A 25,770-nucleotide genomic window follows, 5' to 3' on the forward strand; every position below is an offset into this window, starting at 1 on the left:
GTTACAGATACCATTGTTGCAGACTCTTCCATCTACGAGAGCCCACGGGTCATTTAGGAGTGGGTAGCCTCTTTTGGAGTGGCCTCATACACACACATAGAGTGGGAGTTTGACGACACTGTCTTCTTCGACTACAGGTATAGGTACAGGTACAGGTTGAGTCTAGTACTCCCACAAGTGTTGCCATTTGTAGTTGAGGACATCTTCTATGGTGTTTTGGCTTGCATATCGATTTTGATACAGCAAGTGTCTTGAGCTTTTGATTTGTGTATGATTTTGTGGCATAGTGGCTCGAGTTTTCTTGCCATAGTTTTTGATTGATCTTGGCTCTCGCATTGACAGGTTTCGTCAGTTTGGACACAGTTTGGTGTTCTTGTACCCACTCTTGCAGGAGTGAGTTTTTGCATATGCTTGTGTGGCTACAATACAAGCTAGTCACAGGTTTCACAGGTTTTTGCAAATTTCTGTAGGCAGTTTCTCTTGTGGGATGCGTCTTGAGCTAGTTTGCTCTCTACTTGCGTATATGGTTATGCGCTCTACGCTCAGTTGAACACTTTGTCCTAGTTTATGCCTGTAGAGTTTGCAGATTGGGGAGTTGCTTTTATGCATATGTTAGCATAAGATTTGATGCAGTTGATTGTGTAGTGGTCGAGTTACCTCCCACTTTGTTGCCAGTTTTGCATGGTTTATGGTTGAGATTGTACTTGAGGTTTTGCTCAGTTTACAGAGGAGATTCTGTCAAATTTTCCCAGATTTCTTGCCATACTTTGGCTCTTAGCCATTCATTTATAGTATGCTCATAGTGGTTATAGGTTCCCTTTGATTTTCCCTCATGTTCTCACATCGACGCATATTCCGAGGGTGAGACTGCAACATGCAGGTTACAGGTTTTCACTATTGAGCTACTTGTTGGTTTATGCTTGATTAGCATAGTGGTTGAGTGATCTCCCACTTTGTTGCCAATTTGGCGTTCACTTATGGCAGAAGACATGTGTGACATTGATAGACGGCGGTCTCGTTCATGCCGATACATGCGTTGGTTGCATTGCAGTCACACAAGGCACATTAGACGCCGTTGTTTCAGACGTATGAGACAACAGCAAAGATGTATGCGAGATGCAGATACGACTTTGATAGATGTTAGAGAGACAGTTCCATTGGTAGTCTATGCGAGTGACGGTGATGTCACACTTGCCTCCAATGTAACTCTTGCAGATTTGTCTATGGTTAGCACACTTCTCCATAGTGGTTACTAGATAGCGATGCACCTTTCCATGTCACACCATTTCCTGACTGGTTTAGCACATTTTTTAGTGGGAGACTTGGTTGTGTGCACTTGGCCGATGGTTCGGCGTTTGACATAGAGGGTGCAGGAGATGTTTGTTTGTCTTTGCCCAGTGGTGCATCATACACGCTACGTCATGTGCACTATGTTCCTCAGTTGAGATAAAGCTTGATCTCAGTGAGACAGTTGGCAGCTTTTGGTTTTCATGTAATGCTTAGAGAGAAATCTTTTGGTCTCAAGACTTGATCTTGCTTATGCGGTTGCTGCATTTGCAGTGGGAGTTGTCAGTCGTGCGATGACTGACACTGTCATTGCGCATTGTGGAGCCATGTAGGTCATCACTCGACACCTACATGAGGAGTTTCATTGTGGATCTAGCCCTAGTGGTATTCATGTTGCATCTACACTAGAGTGGTTACAAAGGGAGCCAGTGGGCATAGGTTGAGAGCCATCTTCTCTCACATCTTGTACACACTACTTGTAGGCTACTCTTCTCGCCACTTATCGGCACACAGCCTTTAGTGGGAGAATGCTAGGTAAAGGCAGTGTGCCTCTCCGTGCTTTGCCCGTGTTCGTCGGCCAATGTCCGGCCGCCCACATCTATCTCCTTATTCCTTATACATACAAAGAATAAAGAGATCTCACTCATTCTCACATGGTGCTCATACAGTAGGTTTGGGAGCTCCACCCCACATCCTGCGTCCTGCTCTCTCTCTCTCTCTCTCTCTCTCTCTCTCTCTCTCTCTCTCTCTCTCTCTCTCTCTCTCTCTCTCTCTCTCTCTCTCTCTCTCTCTCTTGTCGCACTCCACGCGCGCACTGCATTCGTGCACACACAATGTGGGTATGGAGGTGAGTGTGTGAGTGTGTGTGCGCATTTTCCTCTTGCGTTGTGCTCCCAGCTCCTCCCCTTCACAGCCCCCCAAAAATTGATCCTACCTAAAAAGTGATTTTTTATCTCTAGAACCCCTTTTCCAAGTCCTCATTGGTTGCAACCATCACACACACCCTCTACTCCAATACTGTCTCTCTACTATCATCTCCATTGTTGTAGCAAGAAAGCTCCTCTCTCCTCCCCTCCCACCTCCCATTGCCACACCAAGCAAGGGTCATCCATATTCTCCTATCTCCATTGCCACCACGCTCCTCCCCTCCTTTGCCACTACCACCTCCCACTCGCACATCAAGCAATCTCATTCCCTTTATCCCACCTACATTGTAGCAACAAGCAAGGTCCTCCCCCTCCTCCTAATTTTTGTTGCTCACCCATGGCCAGGTCTAATTCACAAAGGCGTCCAAAGGATGAGGTCATAGCATTTTCATGCCACAACACAAGAGGTTTACATGGTGAGTGGGTGCCCCAAGAATTCACGAAAGGTGCTTGGGTATGCATGCAGCCATCTACTATTGGCCCTCATCGTGTTCAAAACCATGCAAACTTGGATCGTCATTGGAAAGGAAATTAAGCTCCTTGGATTCAAGAATTGCAAGGACAAGGGAACCGTATCAATTGGGAAAGATGTTTTCTCAATTCCAAGCATGTAATTGCAACAACCACCTCGATTCCTAGCACATTGTAAGTACATGTTTTGAGAATACAAAGCTCGGTGTGAAGTCACAGTGGAATGTTTTTATGGATTCATAATCATGATTTGCTATGATTTTGCAGTCATATTTCCATCCAAATTGGTGGAGGAGCAGCCACTTCATAGCCTCTCTGGCACATTCAATGCTATATATGCGGATATTTGAGCAACAATTTTTGCACATTTTTTCCCATCCAAATTGGTTCAAAGAAGAATTTCTTCTATTCTCACTACTATAGTGTACCTACTTCTTTACAAGGGTATGGGAATTTTAAACCCATCAAAGTATCTTCCTTATTAAGTATGGAGTGGTCACAACTAGATTTATGGTTGGTAGCATCTTTTAAGCAAAATATGGTAATAGATGGCGCCGGGTCTTTGGACCGTAGTCTTCCCTTGCACATTACATAGGAAAACCCCCCACTGGCGATGTTTCCATTGTACGCAATGAGTTTACTCCCCAAGGCCATTTCATGACGTGGTCGTTGAACGCTCTGAGCAAGGTTTTATGTTTATGCACCATTGCCCAAACTGCACATCTTGAGTTCCTAGTGCGTAGATCCCTTGAATGCACAATATTTGGCACTCGCTTTCATGGCAGGGTGATTGCCTAGATACAAATACATGTTTATGTTTGCCCAACTGACCCTCAAGAAATAGTGCACTCCCTCCTGGCCAGAGAGTTTCCATATGCGCAAGAGAGGCACTAGGAAATGGCTAAGAAATTATGGGCTCTCCAAATAAATGAAGTAGATTTCTATCTTCTCAAAAGTAATGAAATATATGGAATTGCCTCTCTAGCGTGCACATTCTTTTCAATGTTGTCTCCTATCTTGTAGATTCTTCAACTTAGTTTTGTGATGAAGAAATTGGTGTCCTTTTTCACTTGCGTAACAAGTAATTGTAAGTGTAGCCGCTGCCAAGGGGATTAGGGGAGGAGGGATGACACTTTGTGCATGAACAATTTAAATCAGTCATAATCTATGCATTTTAAGAGTCTTAGAAGGGCAGAAAAGCCAAAAAAATGCAAAAAGGGGGTTGGCCACAAGGACGCGCCAATTAGCCAGATAGGGGTCTCTATCTGGTTGATTGGCGCGCCCTTGTAGCCACCCTCCTTTTTGAATTTTTTGCCATTATCTGCACTCCAGGAATCTTAAAATGCATGGGAATTTGGATCTCATGATATCTTGCAGCAAATGATCTATCTACATGGACCATATTTTGCAAAACAAGGCCTATGGCAACACATAGAAGTCACATTATCAAGCACAAACTTCATTTTTCATATTGACAAGAAAGGGAGGAGGACAAAAAAGAAGCAATGCACTAAAATAACTACTCAGTTGGTACTAAGGGGGCAATTATGGAGGATGAGATCACAGAACCAACAACAGCCACCTTGTTGAACATGAACAATCATTCCAAGGAGGAGACTATTTAGATGCAAAGTTACAATGTCATTCCTAGCAAAACACTATCATTTTAACAATATAATTCCTTCCAGGGACCATAGTTACAACGAGCATGGCAAGACGTAATTTTTTGGGATGATCAATATAATTCACTCACAATTGTGAGTTTTGCTAAAAAAAAAAAACAATATAATTCCTTGCAAAGTTACTTTAAATCTACTTACAAAACATTCAATTTCACAATATAATACCTTGTAATAATTATAACTTTCAAATAGAGAAAAATGACAAATTTTTAACATCGCAAACGAGTCTTAAATGCCCACAATCCTCGTAAACGACTGGCTATATTCCTCGTTCGAACACCCAGAGAGGTCGGTATGGCCAAAAAACGCCTCTGAAGGCTCCCTATCGCTCTCCTCGCACCCTGTCGGTCTCCTCACACCGTATGGGATAGTGCCTTCATATGCCTTTTGGGGCCATACCGACCTCTCCGGGTGTTCGAATGAGGCATATAGCTAGTCGTTTTTGAGTTTGTTAGGCATTTTGGACTCATCTATGATATCAAAAGCTTCAAATATTTTAGCTTTTAAAAGTTACAATTATTACATATTGTGAAATAGAATTGAGTAATTTTATGACTATGCTTGGGTCCAATATGCTTAATGGATGTGCATATAAAACGAGATCTATAGGGGGCAAGAAAGGTGGATCTATAGGGGGCAAATAAGGGTAATGAGATTCTAAAACTACCCCTATCCTGTTGTGCAAGCAAGGCATAGTGTGGCGCCAAATTGGTGTTCCAAAAATAACCCACACAACATGAGGGTTGGGGTAGTGAGATTCTAAAACCACCCCCTATCCCATTGTGTAAGCACGGCATAGTGTGGCACCAAATAGGCCTTTTGCTAATATCTTGTATGTATGAGAAAAACCATAGGAAACCAAATAATAAGGACACTCAGGTTTTTTTTTGCATGGTGTGTGCATTGAGCCAAAACGATGCGATGAGGGGGGCAGTGACAAGCTCTATGAACCCCTTTTCACATGGTGTGGACTGGAGCTAAAATGACACAATAGGGGGAGTGACAAAGTCTCTGAGTGCTTTTGCGTCTGATTGAGAAAAACCTTAGGAATCCAATTAACAAGGTAATTCAAGGTTCTTATGTGGTGTAGCCACAAATCTAGAACAACGCGATAGGAGGGTGACAAGCTCACTCATGACAAGTGCAGTGCGGGAAAGAGTTGGAATGGTGCGATAGGGGGAGGAGGAGTGAAAAAGTCATTGAGTCTTTTGCGCACGATGTGGGTACACTACTAAAACAGGGCGAGAGAGAGCCTAGAGCGGGTGGATCAATCAAACCACAATCGCACGCTGTGGACATCGATCCGAAACAATGTGAGAAAGGAGGTCTTCAAGTGTGTTCCCATGTTGATGTAGATATTATGTATGCACGTGATGAGTGCAAGCCCTTGATGCGGTGCTTAGAAGTAGAGGGTAAGTAAAAATGAAACATTAAAAAAAAAGGATTAGTCATTAATAGGTGTCATCATCACTATTGAAAATTAAGATCTCGTATCTTCTAGCTTAATATTGTACAATATTAAATAGAAAAGAGCACTTGTACATCAGGCCCAAAATACGATGTTATCCATTAAAAAAAACAGGAACGCCAGCAGGTATAGGCAATTTAGCCAAATAAAAGTGACATTTATATATTTTTCGCTAAATAGGAGCACAAAAGCTCAAGCTAGAGGAGACGAGAATGCCATACGTTTGTATATGTGTCAAGTGAGTATTGACCTATTTCTTAATCCATGGATTACCAAACATCCTTTTTTTAGTCGTTTTTGGCCCTAATGGTACATAAAAGCCAGTGAATTCTCTACACAAAACATATTGGTGTTAAAACATGTTGGAGGCTACATTGCATAATTAGTGGTGCAAATGTTTTAATGAAATTCAAGCTATAATTATGGAGTTATTTAGCTACAAAATTCTGGTTTTTGTTACACATCTGTTGACAAGGAGCTTTCTCAAACAAGGTTCCATGATCAACTGTTGGATTTGCATTCTACAACTGAGTGCTTCATAATCAACTCGCATTATTTTTCAGAATGTTAGCATGCAATCGTGCGGCGATGGACGTTACCTTAGCATGGGGAATGTCAGAACGCACGGATGCCTTGCATCCAACTCAGCAATCAGAAAGTACACTACTGATGGTTATTCTGTTGCCAACACCTCAACCTCTGGAATTTCCAAGCGCAGACACAGATTGCAGACCAATGGTGATTCACCACCTCAGCTCTTGGAATCGCTTCCCATATTGAGAACTCAGCCTGCATAAAATATTATGCCCCCTCTCCGGCCAACGACCATGACGGACGGTTCCCATGTAATGCTGCTCCCAAGACTGGCTCCCAGCCTCTCCCGATCGCGAGCTTAGTCGCAAGGATCAGTGGGAATGGTCCCTCATTCTAAACCTTCGGAGGGGCGTCAGGTTTTTTGTGGGTTTAGAAATAGGCTCCCTGCTTTTGCTCCAATCAGTGTTGGGAGTCATGAATAGATGAACAACTCTTCTGCCATGAACTTGCCTTCTGCTCCATCCTCAGCCCGCCGTCTGCCCCATCTGACTTCGATCCTCTATCTCTCAAAAATAGCCCGATCGATTGCAAATACGCTGATGTGGCATGCAGTTTCTAGTTGGCCGCTCGCTGAGAAGAGTTAGGCCTCCCCCACTCCAGCCAGCCATGCCATATTTGGCTGGCCAATCAAAAGCAAGAGGTCACAATGGCTCCCCAACCCCTTGTCAGCATCTGCCTGCGTGCAAGTGCAAAAGCCTTCATATTCGGCACTTCTGTTTTGGTTCTCCACACACGCCTGCAGGAGTTCGTTTCGGCAGCTTCACAAGCTTGGAATATTCAGCTAATCAAGGTATTCGATTTGACTCCCCCCCCCCCCCCCCCCCAAAAAAAAAAAAAAACCAACAGACATGCCATGCTGATCAAGTACACACACACACTCACACATACACTAATATTGTTGTCAGGTTGCTTGATCACACACACACACACACACACACACACACTCACTAACTATTGCTGCCAATGGTATCATTTGATTATTGCTTTTCCATAATGTTTAGTTTATGAGTACTGTTTTATGCATTTCCAGAAAAAAAAATCTTGATAGACAACTTGTGTAAATTGCCTTTTGGTTTGAGAGGAGGGTCTTCCAATAGATGAAATGCATGTTTTCCTTCCTGAGTCTATGAATGCATGTCATTGATTGTTAGCGATATTTGCAAGCCAAAATCCAATGAGTTTGAGAGGTGGTCAACGAATGGCTAGGGTTAACGAGGGAGGGTTAGGCAGCCAAGAGAGTGTTCCTTCAAGAGAGACTAGTGGGTTGGCTGGTAACGAAAGGATGTTTGAAACCCAATTCAACAAACACCTAGGGTTTATGCAGTTGCTTCAAGAGGATGGTTGGGGGGGCTCATTGAGTGAGGGTCAGTTGATTGAGAACATAGGATTGAGTCAACCGTCCATCCCTTTCCAACCGAGTGTTGTTCCGGGTGTTTCCTTCATACGGCCAAGACCCCCACTTGCATCATTTTCCCCGTTGATTCCTAGCCAAGGATCACTGGCCTCCTTGCATGGGGGCTTCTATGACCATGCCCGCATTGAATGTTAGGCCTTCTCTTCTATCCACTACCGCAACTATTGTTCCATTGCGTCCTCCTGTGACCTCATCTAGTGAGTCGACCAAGGGGGCTAAACGCCTTCGTGTGGTGATACTAGTGTGGGATGAGGCCGCAACATCAACCTTGCTTAAACACTACGAAGATCGATGGTCTCATATGAACAAAGGCAATTTTAGACCGAAAGACTAGGACGAAGCTACATTGCAATTAAACAATGAGGTTACTGGCACCTTCACATGAGAGTAGGTCAGGAACCGCATAGACACTGTTAGGGGAAAAAAGAAACAACAACCATTGGGGGGGTAAGATCCACATGGGAATAGTTCGAGCTGGTCGACACTTTGTGGTCATCCACTCCACAATGTGTTGGGATTCTGGGAGCCTTTCATAGTGCTAGCTGGCAAAGCACTCATGCAGGGAGTCAGGGCACTCAACAGGGAGATGGCTGCAATGATGGAGAGGATGGGGGGGAGGGAGATATTGGTGGGGAGACAAGGGGTGAGGGTGGAGGCGAGGGTGAGAATATTGTAGAGGAGACGGCGAGTGTGGCTAGCGCAACAGATTCGAGGGGTGCAACACGGATCCCTCAGGTCCAAGACCTTCATGGAGTTAAAGCGCAAAAAGTGAAAGAGCCCAAACGCACATCGCTAGGATCTATTGCCAAAGAGCTCGGGGAGGAGATGAAAGGGATGGCCCAAACAATGAAAGACTGCGAGAAGGAGCGGGCTGCCCAAGAGGAAAGATTGTTGAAGCTCAGGATGGACGAGAAGGCTTTACGAATGGAGATGTATATAAAATTTCAACTGGACCTCACGAAGATTGTCACCAAACCCAAGGTACTTTACTAATCGCCATAAAATTGTTTTGAGGGAGGGAGCCAGGGAGGGAGGAATTAAATGGAATCAGACTTTTTCTTGGTATTATTCTTTAATGCGTTATTTTGTTTTTTGGAAATGTAGGATGGATGTTATGGATGCAGCTGAACTACTTCTTTTGTTGTTGCTAAATCTGCATCTTGTTTCCCCTAGTGAGGAAGACCCAGGACAAGATCGTAGGAGGCATAAAATGTAGTGTATGTATTTTTGTTTGATTGGTTGTGTAGTCTGTTGCATTGCATCCATGTTTGGTCTGATAGAGGAGGGTTTGATTGGGATGGAGCTAGTACGGATATGGTGGTGCTTCCCTAGGAAGGTGACATTTTGGAATGTCATCCACTCAGCTATTTGGACATCACGACGAGTAAATTGTCAGGCTATTTTTAGGATGTATTATAGGATGTCTTACGAGGCATTTCATGAGTTGAAAGAATTGATCCTACCTCATCTCCCGTGTCCTGATGTGCATGGATGGTCTAGGGTGCCCATCCAAGCTGATCAAGCACTTGGTTGCGTGCTATGGAGACTTCCACATGGCCATTCCACAAGAACATTATGTCAATTATTTGGGATGGGAGATTCTACCATTAGAAAGTGCACCAACCTTATCATTAGAGCACTTAACACTCAGGAGATGCTTGTCCGGACCCACTTAGAGACGCCTTCGGGATGGCGATTAGCAAAGATCATAGAAGATTTTCACGACATTATGGACCTACCGAACATGTGTGGTGCAGTTGATGCCACTCACATAAAGATTGCATGCAAGCCTCAGGGTGACTTTTTCCCTGCACAGTATGTTAGTCGCCATGGATTACACAACATTCCTCTTCAGGGCATTGTTGACTTCAGAAAAATATTTTGGAATGTGGTTTGTAGTGCACCAAGAGGCACACACGACTCCGCAATCTTCAAGGGGTCTACAATATATGCTCAACTGAAGCGGAATGAGGTTTTGAATACGCCTCTTCTAGAAGTGAGCGGCTTGAGAGTGAGGCCGTATATTGTGGGAGATTCAGCGTATAAGCCAACGAGTTTTCTTCTCAAAGCTTATAAATCCAAAGGTGGGCAAGACCTGCCACAAAATAATATTTTTGATAGACATATTGCGAAGGGTAGGGTTAAGGTTGAGAATGCATTTAGTATATTGAAAAACCGATGGCGCATTCTCCGCGACCTCAATGTAAATCTTCCCTTTGCTCCCTTGGTTATTGACACTTACTGCATATTGAACACTTTTGTGCAATTGAAGGGTGAACCAGAGCCTTTGGAGGAAATTGACCCACACCCCAATGTGGAGGAGGTCTTGAGGTGGCGTGCGATGACGCATCAACGCGCAGCAGGCCTAAGAATGCGCACAACACTATATATGGATTTCAATAGGCGAATCGCACAAAATTGAGAGTGTGAATCTTAATGTGTGCATTGATTGGACGAATCAAATTGACTTGTTTTTTTGTGTGTTTTACAAGAATAGGTAGATTTGACGGTACGTTTTTTTATTTTTGCATTGTTGCATGTTTCTACGTGTGCATACTGTATCATTTGCTTGTTTTGTGTGTTTTATGGCCTCATGTGTTTCACTGTTTGATTGACGTATGTTTGTATTCCATTAAAAACAAAAAGCATTCTATCCTTGAAAGGCTTGGGAAACCTTCGAGGAGAACGTGTGCATGGCATGTGGAGGGGTTGGGTTCGAATCCAAGGTGACTTTGACGGAGTGGATCTCCCCCTGTAGCACGCATCTAGGCAAGTACAAAAAAAAAAGAAACTCAATAAATAATTTTTAGGGAGACCTGGGGCTTATTGTCTCCGTTCGGCCACTATCCATGTACTCAAAGCTCGCGGCGGCCTGACGGCCGACCGGCTATCATGTGCTCAATATCGCCGGCCGGTCGGAGTATATTCTTGGAATAAAGAAGCCGTCGCACGGCGCGGCCGTCCGGCCTCATGTGCTAAAGTCTATCCCAAGATTGGCTCCCAGCCTCCGCCGGTCGCCAGCTTAGTCGCAAGCATCACTGGGAATGGTCCCTCATTCTAAACCTTCCGAGGGGCGTCGCCGTCTGCCCCATCCGACTCCGCTTCTTGAAGGCTTGTGGGCTTGGCACAAGGAGTTTCCACCTCTTTTCTATATAGAAAGTTGACACTTGGATAGGATTTTCCTAGGTAGTGTGTCCTCTGACTTTTCCCCATACCCAGATAATTTCTTTTTCCAGATACCAAGTGGCGGGAACTCCCACTCTCTCTCTCTCTCTCTCTCTCTCTCTCTCTCTCTCTCTCTCTCTCTCTCTCTCTCTCGCTCGAATTTTATTCACCTTTCTCTACCCTATCCCAACCTGGCCCGTACTTGACCTAGCTAGCAGCTCATTGCTGCAAATATGGCGTCGCTCCTGCTGCACTAGCCTAGATTGATCAGCTCTTTATTCCCCTCTCAGCTGTGCACTGCACTACATTAGCGTGCACGGATGATCATGACAAGTACAAGCTGACAGCAACCAACGGTGCTCTGAGGATATCATGCTAGCGGCCAGATTTGTCGTCTGTGTGGGTGCAAGGCGTTCGATTCTCTTGGACAGACACGTCGGCTGTAGCAGCTCACCCTTCATTTTCAAGGTTAACGTTGTTTAAGGTTGGTTTGTCTCAGCTTTACATTGTTTAATCATTTCCATCGATGGAAAGAGAGAGAGAGAGAGAGAGAGAGATAAAATGAAATGTTATATCAACGTCTTCTACAGGCCAAATTGATACAATCTTGGTGCAATTTAATACAATGTCTGAGTATACAATAGAATAAAATAAAATATTATATTAAACGTCCTCTAAGCTAAAATGACATGTGAGACCAAATTTATATAATCTTTGTGGAATGTGTGTGTGTGTGTATGAGAGAGAGAGAGAGAGAGAGAGAGAGAGCGATGAAATGAAATGTTATATTAAACGTCTTCTAAAGGCCAAAGTGACGTGAGAGCAAATTGATACAATCTTGGTGGATTTAATACAATGTCTGAGTATAAAATAAATTAAAGTAGAATGAAAGCTAAAATAAACATGAGTGTCCAAGAATGTTCAACTTCGGGCTCTATCCAAGGATGTAGTGCATTCGTCGATGAAGAGCATCGTTAGTGTCTACCTCTGTATCGAATGTCTTTCATGTTGTGCTAGAATAGTCTTGATTATTTGACGGAGCTCCATCAATATTGTGGTGGCTTTCGTTGAAGTTAGCATCTCGCTCTCCCAAGCTAAAATGAACATGAGTGTCCAATAATGTCCAACCTAGGGCTCTATTCGAGGATGTAGTGCATTCGTCAATGAAGAGCATCGTTAATGTCTGCCTATGTATTGAATGTCTCTCATGTTGTGCTAGAATAGTCCTGATTCTCTAATGGAGCTCCATCAATGTCGTGGTGGCTTTCATTGAAGTAATCATCTCGCTCTCCCAAGCTCAATGGATTTGTTAGTCAATATACCTTTGGTATAGGTGGATTTGAAGTGAGAGAGAGAGAGAGAGAGAGAGAACACCCAATCCTTCACTTAAAAGACATGCTAAAGAGAGAGACATAAATTTGTTTCATTGTTCTATAGGATTCTTTACCAAAGTTGTACAATCCACATATTTATGAGACATGCATATGGCTTAGCCTACAAATTAAAATTCTAGAAACCAAGAGACTTATGAAAATTTTGGGTCAAACCTAATTGGGTCTCCCTGCTATGGGAAAATCTTATTCCCCCTATTGTCCCTATGGTGGGCAAATCCTTTCCCCCTCACTCTTGGAATTGAGACCCTTTGCATCATCTGTTACCCTTAATCATTTGTATAATTTGTATATTGTGCTATTTGAGGCATTTGGGGAGAGAGAGAGAGAGAGAGAGATGAATGAAATGAAATAAAATGTTATATTAGACGTCTTCTATAGGCCAGAATGAGTTGTGAGACCAAATTGATACAATCCTAGTGGATTCAATACAATGTTTTGGTATAAAACAAAATAAAGTAAAATGAAAGCTAAAATGAACATGAGTGTCAAAGGATGTCCTATTTAGGGCGTTGTCCCATTAGTCCTAGCTTGAAGAGCATCGTCAATGTCCATCTCTGTAAATAGTTGTATCGAATGTCTCTCATGTTGTGCTAGGTAGAATAGTCCTAATTCTCTAACGAAGCTCCGTCAATGTCATGGTGGCTCTTGCAGATGTAAATGTCTAGCTCAATGGCTTTGTTTATCAATATACCTTTGATATAAGTGGATTTGAAGTTAGAGAGAGAGAGAGAGAGAGAGAGTACATCCAAGTCTTTATACAAAATACATGCTAAAGAGAGAGACATTTGTAGGGTCCTTCACCATAGCTGAACAAGCCACAAATTCGTCAAGAAAAACACTAAGTGATTCTTTATGGGGACATGCACATGGCTCGGTCTATTGAGTCTATAAAATTTTAAAAACCAAAAAGAATTCTTCGACTCATAAAAAACTTGAGTCAAACCTAATTGGGTCCCCCCGTTATGGGCAAAGCCTTTCCTCCCTTATACGGTCCCTAGGGTTGGTAATTCGTTTCTCCCTCCTGGTGTAGGCATTGGCACTCTTTGCATCATCTGTTATTACGTGCATTTGCTTCCTTGCAATAAACATTACGAACATTGTTTAATCGTTATCTATGTCTAATGCTATAGATGTAGTGATTTTTGCATTACACATGAAACCCAAAATTTACTTGAGCGATCTTTAAAAAGAAATAAGATGACGATAGATAGCAAATCTTTGATCATTTTAGATAGTGTTGACCTTAGAAAAATAGTTTGCCATTGCAGGTACATTTTCTAATCTGCGTGCTTGTTCGATGGAGGTGGGCGAGGAAGTTGTCCTTGAGCTAACTAATTTTTTAATGGCAACCCAAGAAATAGAGAAGCCGTCGCAAGAGAGTTCTTATTATTTGTTTGGTCAATCTAAGCCAAAAACCACCTTTTTACATGTATGGATTGATGATCATGTTGGGTGGGATGGGAATCTAAAGCTCCTTCTTCTGAAAGAGAGTCTTCGTCTTGTTGATTACTACATAGTCTATTGGCGCACGGAGTACAGTTTGGTATCTGTAGATGTTATCTTAGAAAGAATGGAAGAAATTTTGCCTATTATTCCTTCTAGAAAACTACTTTTGAGTGACTCCTATTATTCTCTTTTGTGGAGATGAGCAATGGATGTCACAAATTTCATGTAATTTGAAAGATTTGATGTAATGTCTCAATGCTTTACTTTGTGACAACTTATAAAGACTATTGTTTTTTAATTTGATGAAAGTCAGTTTTAAGTGAAGAAATATACTCTATGTTCCACTTTTGTGTCAAATAGATGGAGCCTAGAGACACAAGGCTACATAGGTGCCAATGTAATTATAAGTGCAAGCATAGCTCTCTTGGGTATGAGCTTGTTAGTAGGAGGACATATTACGAGCACCTTTGTCACGATCGCAATGGGGATCTTCATCCAAGCATGAGTATTGGAAATTTTGAGCATCCCACCTCCAACTCTCAACCTACTTTTACGGTTGAGACTGCTCAAATGTCATCACATCAAGTACCTCAAAAACAATGGTGTTCATGCAAAGCATATTGCTATGGTGGAAGGTTCGTAGCTCCATCAACCTATAAAAGACATCAGGATGTTGAGGCTAGATATCGAGAAATAAACTCGGTATTTGGCATTCAAAGTATACATGATTCACGGCATCAAGAAACCATTGTACCTACAAGCACAAACGAACTTCAATCGCAGTTGAATTGTCAAACTCTTGAATATAGTACTTTTGAATCTATCATAGGTCAAAATCACAATCAAGACTTGAAGAGAATGTGTCTCCTATCTTCCATGGCTATGAAGCTCCTGCAATTGTTGAAGGTAGTCAAAACCTTGAAGAGCATGAGAATGCAAGGACTCTTGACAATGAAGATCTTCTAAACAACGAGCAAGAACAACAACAGGAGGAAGATGTGGCCAATACAGATGATAAGATTTTCCAAAAAATAGTTCAAATGCAAGCCCTCTGGGATGAACATCAGGTCTCTATTGATTTTCAAGATCAGATGCTAAAGCTTTTGTTTGGAAAAAGCACAGAGAATGGTGTAGAGAGTTTGAGTTCTCTCTTGGTAAAGCTTCCAGACAATTGGGAAGGCAACCTTGGTGGCATCCATGCTCCATCATGTTGGCCAGAGTTGAACGCAATGTACAGAAGCCTTGGTATGGTAGACAATGAGAGATATCTCATTTGTATGGGTCTAAAGGGTAATACTCATCATCCTATTTTGTACGACCCAATAAATGAGGATAATTATGTGGGGAATGTTGTATTGTGCTTATGCCAACAACCTGAAGGATGCAAGGGTAGGAAATTGATAAGGGATTGTCCTCGTTGCTGTGAAAGATGCACAAAATGTGCTTTGCCTCAAAAACAAATGATTTTCTTAGACTATCTTCCTATTCAAAAGCAATTAGAGCTTATATGTTCTTCTCGTACCGTGTGCCACAACATCTTGTGTATGTGGCATCGCAAGGACAGATGGTTGAATCGGTCGACCACAGATTTATCTATGGTTATTGATGAATTTTGGGATGGTGCCAAGTGTAAGGATCTCAAAGACTTTTGGAACCCAGCTTCAACCTTTGAGCCTCCTATCATTTGTAAAACATGTAGACACTCTTACAAGGCATGGCCAGCAACATATGATGCTGAGGAGTTATCCTTGAATTGGACCGAGGATCAACAAATGTATGCTTTTACATGCAAGTCGTGTCGTAGATTGATCAAAATCCCGAAGAGGACGGTCAAGGTATCTCCCTACTTCCAAAGCAATATCTTCTTGCTCAATTTTTGAAATTTTATATATACTTTTGTATCTTGATTGGATCTTTCTCTATTTTAGTTGTTAGGGAGATCCTCAAAACTTTGCACTACTGCTCCATTAGGACGGTTTTCAATCATCAAAAACGACACAAAAAAATTGTGGGGTTGTGTAAATTAGAGTTCTAAACACTGGAAAGAACTCTATTTTACAGCCTATACCGATTTTATTTATCCCTTTCAGCTGCAAGAAGATTATTGGAGCCTCTCGAGATCTTTTTCATGTGTTTTTGGAGCCACTAGTGAGGGAGTTAGAGAAATTATATGTAGATGGATTTCAAGTTAATTTCAACTATTCTTCTCACTTGATTGATGCGGCATTGGTCTCTTCAACAAACATCAGATTGCGTGCAGTGGTAATGATGGTCACTGGAGACCACCCTGCTCAATGCAAGATTGGGCTATTTAAGGATTGTGGACAACACTTTTGTCGTAGGGAGAAGGCATCTTCCACTTTGGATTCATCAAGCTCAAGCTTTCAAGGGAGACATCTCTATGACAATAATCGCTTCCAATATCGTTATCCACCTCCGAAGAGAAGTATAGTTGAAATGTAGGCTGCCTTGTCTCGATCCATTAGAGTAACTTCTCAAACTCAACGTGAAGAGATACTAAAGAGTGTGGGGTTGAGTGGAAAATCAAGCTTATGGAGATTATATGAGCTTTATGGATTTGAATTGTCATTGGATCTTGTCTATGACACAATGCACATTCTCTCATTAAATGTTTTTCAAAAGTATTTATCATTGCTTATGAAGAACTTAACCAATGACATGAAGCGTAGGATTGATGATATATCACCAAGGGCCCTAAGTTGTGCTCCATCAACAATACGCCATGGACGTTGGCCTAGAAACCCAAGCAAGTACCATGAAAGCTACAAGGCAGAAGAGAACCAAAAATTTATACAATGGTGTCTTGCTTGAGGTAGAGGGTTTTCCAAAAATAGTGGAAGACTTGGGACTCTTGTTGATTGATGTTGCCCACATCTTTTTTAACTATACCGGAGACCATGGGTGGTCTAAGGAGGCTATAAAAGTAGCACAAACCCTTCTTGCATCTTGGAGAGTCAGGAGTGAAGAGTCGTTGGGTGCAAACTCTTCACTGCTCGAGCATGTGGCATGTATGACTTCTTTGTGGTCTCTACAAACCAGCTTCTCTAAGTCATACGCTCTTTGAGGTAATTCTAACTGAAGATGTTTTTTATTCTAAATGTAGTGGAGAGATTCTAGATGATGTTATTCGCCATGGAAATCATGATGTTGTCTGGTGCTTTATATATGAATGCCTTGTCTCTACATATGTCAACATCAAGTCGAACAACAAAGAGAGTGAAATCTCCTTTATGAACTTCCAAAAGAGAAAGCTTCTTACATGGGTCTTGTCCCAAATTCAAACGATAAGGATAGATTGTTTCCTTATCAAAGATTATATGAAGAGCTCCACTGTGCAATCATGGCACCCCAAGGACACAGGATAGATGAGTGAAATATTCTTCACTGTCAACAATGGCACAAAAATGGAATCTTGAGAGTATCATCCATCATAAAGGCAAAGGAGTTGTGGAATGCTCATGTAGCTTATGGATGTGACTATCCATGTGGGAGATCCATTCATGAGAAAGGCATCATCATTGGTCCACGAAGGAAAAACTGGAGACTGCCATGAAGTGAGGAGGAACGATTTATGAATCGGTATGGATTCAATGCTGCTAAAGTGCTACAACACAAGAAGGTTCTATTCAAAGAAGATACAGTTGTGGTGAGATCTTATAATTATCAAGAGAATGCAGCTTCTGTAGGTGAGTGGAAAGCGCGAATCAGATTCTTCTTTACTTTGCAGTCCCAAGAAGAATTTCTACTATTTTTTGGTGCAGATTATTATAGACAGTCAATCCTGGTTGAAGAAGATATTGAAAAGTTGAATGTGGATCCGATTACAGGAATGTGTGCACTGCAAGTCACCCCTATGCCTTTCTCTTGGGATTGTATAAGAAAAGTCAATTTACTACTACACAAGTTTATTCCGTGGAGGTTTCAGAATTGTATTATTGCCTATGAGACTAAAGATCTAGGCATTCGTAGGTGCTTATTGAGTGATGGATGTGTTGGATGTGTACCTCCATGGCTTGAGGAGAATGACATAGTCCAAGTCAAATAGTTTGTGGATGAAGAATCTTCCTCTCGTCAACTAGCATATGCTGTTGTTCGAGAGGTAGACTCTAGTCTAAAGCGAGTACGGCTAACAAAACTTCAAGCAATGAATAACAGCTATGCCCAATGGAGAACGACTACCGAAGATGAGGATTGGAAGCTTATATCAACTTGCTCATATGTAGTCCAAGGATGGAAAGTTTTAAAGCAAAAAAGAGTTACAGATCAGGATGAAAAAGTGAAGTTCCTACCATATATGTGGCAGCAGGCATGATATGCATCAAAGTGGATATTATTTATCTCTTGCTCTATTTAGAAGCTATGCTTTAATGTTGCTTTTTTTCAATTTTCATGAATGATTTTAGAGACATATTATTTATATTAAAAGTTTAAAGTGGTGTCGATTTTTTAATTTGTGTTCATATTGTACTTTTATTTATCGCAAACTTAGATGTCTTTTTAATAGTACTTAAGTGGTGTCAATTTAAAAAAAAGAATTATAGCTTAGATGGATGAGAATGATGTCCCTATTCCTTCATACAATGACATCTTTTGCCCACCCAAACCAAAGTTAAGAGAGCCAAATAGAATGTATGGAAAGAAGCTTTTGGAGATGTACTTCGACGAGCAACATAGAGTGCTCTTGGACAACTATAGGATGGTTTAAGAACTATCCTTTTGTGGACGATTTACGCCACAATCGCTTTGAGCAACAAAAAATTCACAGTCTTAGTTCAACTAAGATCGGTGAATTAGCACCTTTGAAGTTTGGACTCGGCAAGGCAACCTACCAATGGGAGGAGACACACATTTATCAGTTTGTGCTGACCTCTGCACAATTGCAATGAAAATATGATAAAAAGAAGACTACAAATGATGTAAGTGTGTATATATTTTCTAAGTATAAAGATATTTGGCTTCATAGGGGCCTTATGAAAGAAATTAATTAAACTCATCTTACTTTTCAAGGCACACGGGACTGCAAAAAAAGAAAATGCTGGTACTATTGCTTTGAAAGGTTCAAGTGTAGAGACAGTACTTATATTTTGACCTTTCTTTCTTATATATTAAATGTATGTGCCATGTGTTTACTTATTTATGTGTTTGTATACACGTCTAGCATTGAGCTAGTAGACGTATCCCCTAAATTATGTGATGATGTGGGAAAGGAGACCCATGTGGATTGTATGCCATTGGCGATACAAAATCAAGCTGAGGGCACATCGAGAGTAATTGGTTCATTGAAAATGGTGAGTCTTTTCATAACTTTATGAATTGATTTTCTTTACAAGAATTATGAACAAAATTTAGTACTTTCATGTTACTAAGTTTAAAATTGAAGTCTTATGAAATGGTTTATCCATTATAGAGATAAGATTTACTCTCTATGTGGAAGAAAACCAAAAGTATGGAATCTTCATTGCAAGAGCAGGTATATGTTTTTCTCAAGTAATATATATACATAAAAATTAAACGATCATAAAAAAGTTTTTTTGTACTTCTTTCTGTCTTCTATAGGAAATTCAATTTGAAGACCTCAATTTAGATAATGTGGATGGATCTTTTCCGTCTTTTGGAGCATTGTTATCGAATGGCAACATTAAAAGAGTCAAAGCCGTGCCAGAGCAAAGAGAAAGTCTTTTGAGTGACATGCCATTGAAGGTAATGCCACTAATGGCATGTGTTTTGTTTTTACACATAAAGATTCTCTTATATGTTTTATATTTTTTAACATTAGCTGGGATATGAGACTGTGGATTTTGTTTCATCGTCATGTCAAGCAAATAATCATGAGGCGTCACAAAAAAGTACTAGAGAGAGAAAGGTGACAATCTCTACTTCAATGAAATTTTAAATATTCTTTCTTTGACTGGTACTCAATGTAATAAGGTGCATAGTGTTAAAATTCTTCAAGAAAATTACATATTTTGTTTGTGGGATAATTTATCATATTAGTGCAAAGCTTAAAGAGTCTCTTGCTACTAAGCTTGGAAAAGAAACTTCCAAGAAGATAAAGAAGAAAACAAAGGTAGTCTTAAAAGTTAACTTGCATATTGTGTAAGCAATAATCCAAATTTGTTAATACTAAGCTCTTTTTGTTGATTCTTTTAGGATGAGAAATGCATTGCAGGTGACACATCGAATGTGTATGTTCCAAATTTTGATGAAGTAATTCTCATCTTTTTAATATTTAGTTCTTTTGTAAAATGTATTTTCATAAAACCCTTTGTTTATAGTAGTAAGTTATGTGTTTATGTAGGTTTCATCTTTAAATGTGGAGGACGAGGAGACTATTCTCCTTAAATACTTTGATCTGCACACAATTGATGACATGTATCTAGTTTTAAAAGTTAGTTACTACAAGATTAAAAGGGAGGAGAGCTCATTTTTTGAGCAAAAGAGAGGTTTGAGTTTGGAAGAAATGAGAGTGAATTTGGTGAGGTGGTTGGTTGATAGTGAGAGGGTTATCATTGAAAGGCAACTTGATCATGAGTTGACTTTCGATGAAGTGAAAGTTGTTTTTATGTAAGCGATCAAGTGCAGAACAGACCATGTTGAACATTATATTTCATGTTATTTGTCGTTCGCTTGATGATTGAACATTTTATTGTTTTAGAACCAATTGATCATCTCTTTTGAGTTGATGAAGTTATTTTTTATTTGCAAAGAGATTAAAGTTCAATGTTAAAATGTAGTCACTTTAAATCATAAGTTGACAATAGTTTCAAGAGAAATCTACTTATTATGAGTAATTTTATTGTTACTTTGATTTGTATGACTTGATCTTCTTTTAATCAAGTTGTTAGTTTACTGATTAGTGTGATGTGTGTTATAGTGGATGATCCAAAAATGACGCGAAGATGGAACATTGGTCGGTTTAAAAGCTAAGAAATGATTAATAAATATCTATAGTTCAATCAGTTTGTTAATTTTTGTAAAAAACTAAATTTAAATGTCCATTCAATTTTCTATATGTAAAATTTTGTAGAACGTCCCTCTAATTTTCTATATAGGATTTTTTTATGGACGTCCATCTGATTTTTGATATGTAAAATTTTGTAGGACGTTTCTCTAATTTTCTAAATAGCAATTTCTTATGGACGTCTATCTAATTTTCTACATTTAAACTTTACAATGAAAGCCTCATCTAATTTTCTAGGTACACTACCTAGGAAATGTTCCATTTTTTCTACATTGCACTTTTTCTAGTTTGATTGTATCAATCTAGAAAAGTATATAGGAAATTCTCTTTTTTTAATTATATAGAAAACGTTTCAAAAGTCCTTGTGTGGGATACTTCCAAGAATATGGTTGTGGCAAGGAAGCTCTATGCTGTTTTCACTAGATGCTAAGGGAAGGCCTATCTCTAGATGCACTCACTTATTGGCAAGGCATTTCTGGCAGAGCTATGAGAGCAATCAAGACGATGCCATCATACGATTATCCTCCAATTTAGTCAGCTCTTTCAAGTGCTTGTCGAAGATAGGGAAATGCGGCCTTTGAGTGTGCAAAAGAGGTAGAGAAATGTGATGTTGCAGAATGTGTTAATCAGTAAAGTAAAATTTATACAGCTGTGGGCATGCAGGACTAGCTTGTAAGTCACGAGCTCTTTGAACAAAAAATTGTAATGTTTGCATTGATTGTAGGATATAAGTATGGGAACAGGCTCGAAATAATTGTGTCTGAAAGCTCAATGACAAGGTTTAGCCGATGACATTGGATTGGACGTTGTGATTATTGAGAAATGAATGTCAAGATAGGATTGCACGTGAATTCTCTACACAAAACATATTGGCATCTGTTGACAAGGAGCTTTCTCAAACGATCAACTGATGGGTTTGCATACTAAGAACGAGTGCTTAGCAATGTGCAACCTAAATTGCCCTCCTTTGCCCATTATATCCACCTTGCTTTGCCCCGGGGGAGGAAGGAGCTCAAACGACTCTACAAGGCGCCCAAGCACAAGGGAAATGATGGGAATTGCTAGAATAATTCCTAGGCAGCTTCTTCTCCCAACTCCAAACGGAAAAAATATGAAGTCATTCCCATTGGCTTCGATCTTCTCGGCCCCAAGAAATCGCTCTGGATTGAACACCTCTAGCTTCTACCACCATTCTGGATTGTTGGCCAGATACCATGCATTCACCAGGATCTTGCTCTCTGCTGAGATGTCGTACCCTCCAAGCTTTTCCTGATGCAAGTTCATATGTGGCACCAGTAGAGGGATTTCCATGTGCAAGCACATTGTTTCCTTCACCACAGCATGCAAAAATGGCAACCTTGGCACGTCGGGTTTGGTGAGGGGTACCCCTTTGCCTAGTATTGTGCTCAACTCATCGCGGACCTTGCTCTGGATGTCTGGATTGTTGACGAGCTCCACCAAGCCCCATTCCATGGACCACAAGGAATACAACAGAGAAAGATGTCATGCCAGCTCAACCGAATTCAGTAAGAAAGTACATGACCACATCTGAATCTTTTGACACAAGTTTTGCATTACATGTTAATTAATTACCAGCGACGTTGATGTTTTCGACAATGTACAAAACGTTATCTTCAGTAATCTCTCCATTATTTTGAGCATCGAGCATGTGGTCAATGGCACACTTCTCGTCATGCGAAGGAGGATTGACTCTGATGAGCTTCCTGCACAGAGAAAGTGGACATCAGGTGAAATTCACAATATCCGTGGCAAAATAACCATGGCTTCCATGCAGATGAAGACATATTATAAGAGAGCTCTATAAGCAGCTGGGAGGTCTAGTTTTACAAGATTTTGAGAATCTACAGAGCAATATGTTATATGTTGACAATTAGGAAGTACAATCAAAACACAATCTTCAATGCTTACTTGTGCTCTTCTACAAAGTGCTTGTTGAAGAGGCGGAGGCGCTCATCCTTCACTTTCTGACAAAGCTCGAGATACCTGCAAAGGAAGGGCCGAAGAATTGGGATGAAATCGCCATAGTTGTACTCAAAGCTCTGAAAACAAGCTGGGACATTGTCCAGGGAACACTGTGAAGGTATGAAAATTATTAGGGCCTCCAATTCTGGATAAGGTGGACGACGGACAAATAATATGAATGTTTAGAAGGGCTCTTCTTGAATCTTGGCGAAAAAAATTGGCGCCCCTTTTTCTTGCAAGCAAACAAAGCATCTGTCCGCTTCCATTCGAGCTCGAGGCCAACGTTACATTTGCATGCAGAGGGCGTACAGTGGATGAGCTCGGCCCCCCACCAGGTACATAGTCCTTTCCCTTCGCCAGTTGTAGACATGCACTGGCTCGAGTATGAACGTCCGCCCTGCTGCCGCTGGCTATTCATCATTACAATGATCTTGGCGCGTTGAGCAATATTGGATTTAGTCTGAAGGTAAGCTTATTTCCATGATCAAACCTGAAGATGAATTGTTTCATAAGCTGAGTCATTGGTCTTGTAAATTTCGTGCTCATGAGATTCAAGGCTTGAAGCATTTTTGTTTTGTGATGCTTTTAAGTGTTGAAAGTATGGAGCTCTTCCTCTAATGCTCTTAAATTTCTTGCTCACGAGATTTAAGGCTTGAAGCAATTTTGTTTTGTGATGCTTTTAAGTGTTGAAAGTATGGAGCTCTTCCTCTAATGCTTCAGCTATGCCTGGTTGTGGAAATTAATTGCTAGTAATTACATGCGTGGGCGGTCCCTCCTTGTGGTCTGAGAGCATTGATAAGGCATGGCCATTGGAGCCCATAAAAGATACCTTAGTCGATAATGCGGAGGCGTGCCGCACGCTTTGTTGCCTTAAGAATGCTTTGATTTAGCAGAATAGTGGGAGAACTTAAACATTGGTATGAATCAGAAAGCTTTTTTGAACGCTTTGAGAAACACAACTATTGAAGGGCGGTTGTTGTAAGCCACATCGGAGTAAGCACAGCTCCGTATCCCATGTATGCAGGCCTCAAGAGCCTCACAAAAATAATGTGTGACGCGATGGAGCCCACTGCCATTGACAGATTGCCCATTTATCTTGAGTTGTTGAAGCATCTCAAATGCCCTCATAGCATTTCTAATAGCGACAGCTTGTGCGCAACTCACCAGGAGCTCCTTTAAGTCTAAAGGCACACCCACTTCTAAGTTTCTGCTCATCATGTCCGTTTTCGTCGGCACTGCCTCCGCATGCCCCTTCTTGCCTTTTCTATGCACATTGCCATTGCGGCTAGTGTGTGGTTTATTCTCCGCAAGGTCATTAATTTGCTTCCCCGCTAGCTCTTTCAACTTGTCATTGGTGACTCTTTCACAAGTTGGTGTTTGAGTTTTGTTTAGATAGAGCATCTCAGAGTCTCCCTCCATATCAAGATCCCTGTTCTTCACAAAGGAAACATGCCTAGTAGAAGGTTCAACTTGGGTATGTGAGGTTGGAATTGAGGGATCTGATCTACAATGATGGGGCTTGTTCGTCGCAAGCTCACCACCAAGAATTTTTAGCACGGAGTCATGCCCTTTTACGATCTCACTATTGGACGATGGATCTGCGGATCCATAACCGACCATGCAAAGAGCGGATTTGTTATAGCTTGCCCCCCTCAATACCAAATTCTAGCCACGCGAGCTTCTGTGACCTGGTGCAAGAGGCGGAATGCTAATGTGGGGGGTGGTTGAAGCGCCACACCCCCCTCGCAAAAATGAAGTGGTCACTCCGCTTTTCAAGACAGCGGGCACCACGCACGTATCTAGGAGGGTGCTCTAGGGCACCTCCAGTGAAATTAGAGGGCTCTCCCAAACCACCTTTAAAGGGAGTATGAAGGGAGCCACCTAAAAAAGACTCTCCAGTTTGAGCCGAGCAAAGGAAACCCCCCCTTCCCCCCTTCTTCACTAATTGACACCTCCTTAGGGAGGTGGGATCAATGGCCTACGTTAGGCGTCACGAGGCAGGAGTAATTTGGGCTGTCATATCACATGTTTGAGCTAGGTGTGAACGAAGTGTCTGTGAACTTGATTTAAATAGGGTGGTAACTGAGTGTGCACACACCAAAATTGGTGTGAACTTGGGAGGGTATATGCACCACACCATATTTGGTGTGAAATCGATGTGAACTAAGCGTGAACTAGGTGTGAACTCATCTGCAATGATCTGATCTAAAAACTTAACACGCACACCTTTTTCAACAATTCCATAATAGCTTAGTGGTTAGAGTCAAACTTAAAGGGGAGAGAGTACATGGGTCTCGCTCATGCTTCGATTTTTGAGACCCATCGAAATCTTTTGCATTTCCTAGAAAATCCAACGATCACGATCAACCAACAATCGTGAGCATCCCAAAAGGAGGTATCAATAAGTGACAATCCCCCCTTGCTTGATTTTAAATCGAAAAATCAATCATAACTGATCACAAACATGATGGAACTAGGAAATGCAGAGGACACAGGGAAAGGCAAGGAATACAGGAAAACTAGTTGGGACATTGTCCAGGGAACACTGTGAAGGTAGGTAAATTATTAGGGCCTCCAATTCTCGACAAGGTGGACGCCGGACAAATAATATGAATTTTGGAAGGGCTCTTCTTGAATCTTGGCAAAAAAAATTGGCGTCCCTTTTTCTTGCAAGAAAACAAAGCATCTACGTGCTTCCATTCGAGCTCGAGGCCAACGTTGCGTGCGCGTGCAGAGGGCGTACAGTGGATGAGCTCGGCCCCCCACGAGGTAGATATTCCTTTCCCTTCACCAATTGTATCTGGCTTGTCGAGCTGCAGAGCTGAGTACGGACATCATTGATCGACTACACTCAATATATGTAGACCTGCACTGGCTCGAGTATGAACGTCTGCCTTGCTGCCGTTGGCTACTCATCATTACAATGATCTTGACGCACTGAGCAATATTGGCTTTAGT

At 41.3% G+C, this 25,770-nt stretch overlaps 1 protein-coding gene and 3 pseudogenes across 1 annotated transcript in view; 3 read left to right on the plus strand and 1 right to left on the minus strand.

Moving 5' to 3' along the window:
- The window catches only part of LOC147442402 (trans-cinnamate 4-monooxygenase C4H2-like), a 37,196-nt gene extending 12,764 nt beyond the window's left edge, over positions 1-24,432 (minus strand). Inside the window, exons 1-3 of the mRNA XM_086529370.1 lie at positions 23,977-24,432; positions 22,759-22,922; positions 22,423-22,553 (exon numbers count right to left, since the gene is read on the minus strand). Of these exons, the coding sequence (XP_086385496.1) occupies positions 22,423-22,553; positions 22,759-22,922; positions 23,977-24,432 (751 nt within the window). The remainder of the gene's footprint in view (positions 1-22,422; positions 22,554-22,758; positions 22,923-23,976) is intronic.
- On the plus strand, positions 8,134-10,264 carry LOC147442403 (uncharacterized; annotated as a pseudogene).
- On the plus strand, positions 14,349-15,141 carry LOC147442404 (uncharacterized; annotated as a pseudogene).
- LOC147442405 (uncharacterized) lies at positions 15,392-20,436 on the plus strand (annotated as a pseudogene).
- Positions 24,433-25,770: the final 1,338 nt, after the last annotated feature.

Source organism: Adiantum capillus-veneris, chromosome 14 (assembly GCF_014529385.1).
Source record: "Adiantum capillus-veneris isolate H3 chromosome 14, ASM1452938v2, whole genome shotgun sequence".
In the NCBI taxonomy this organism is placed as follows: Eukaryota; Viridiplantae; Streptophyta; class Polypodiopsida; order Polypodiales; family Pteridaceae; genus Adiantum; species Adiantum capillus-veneris.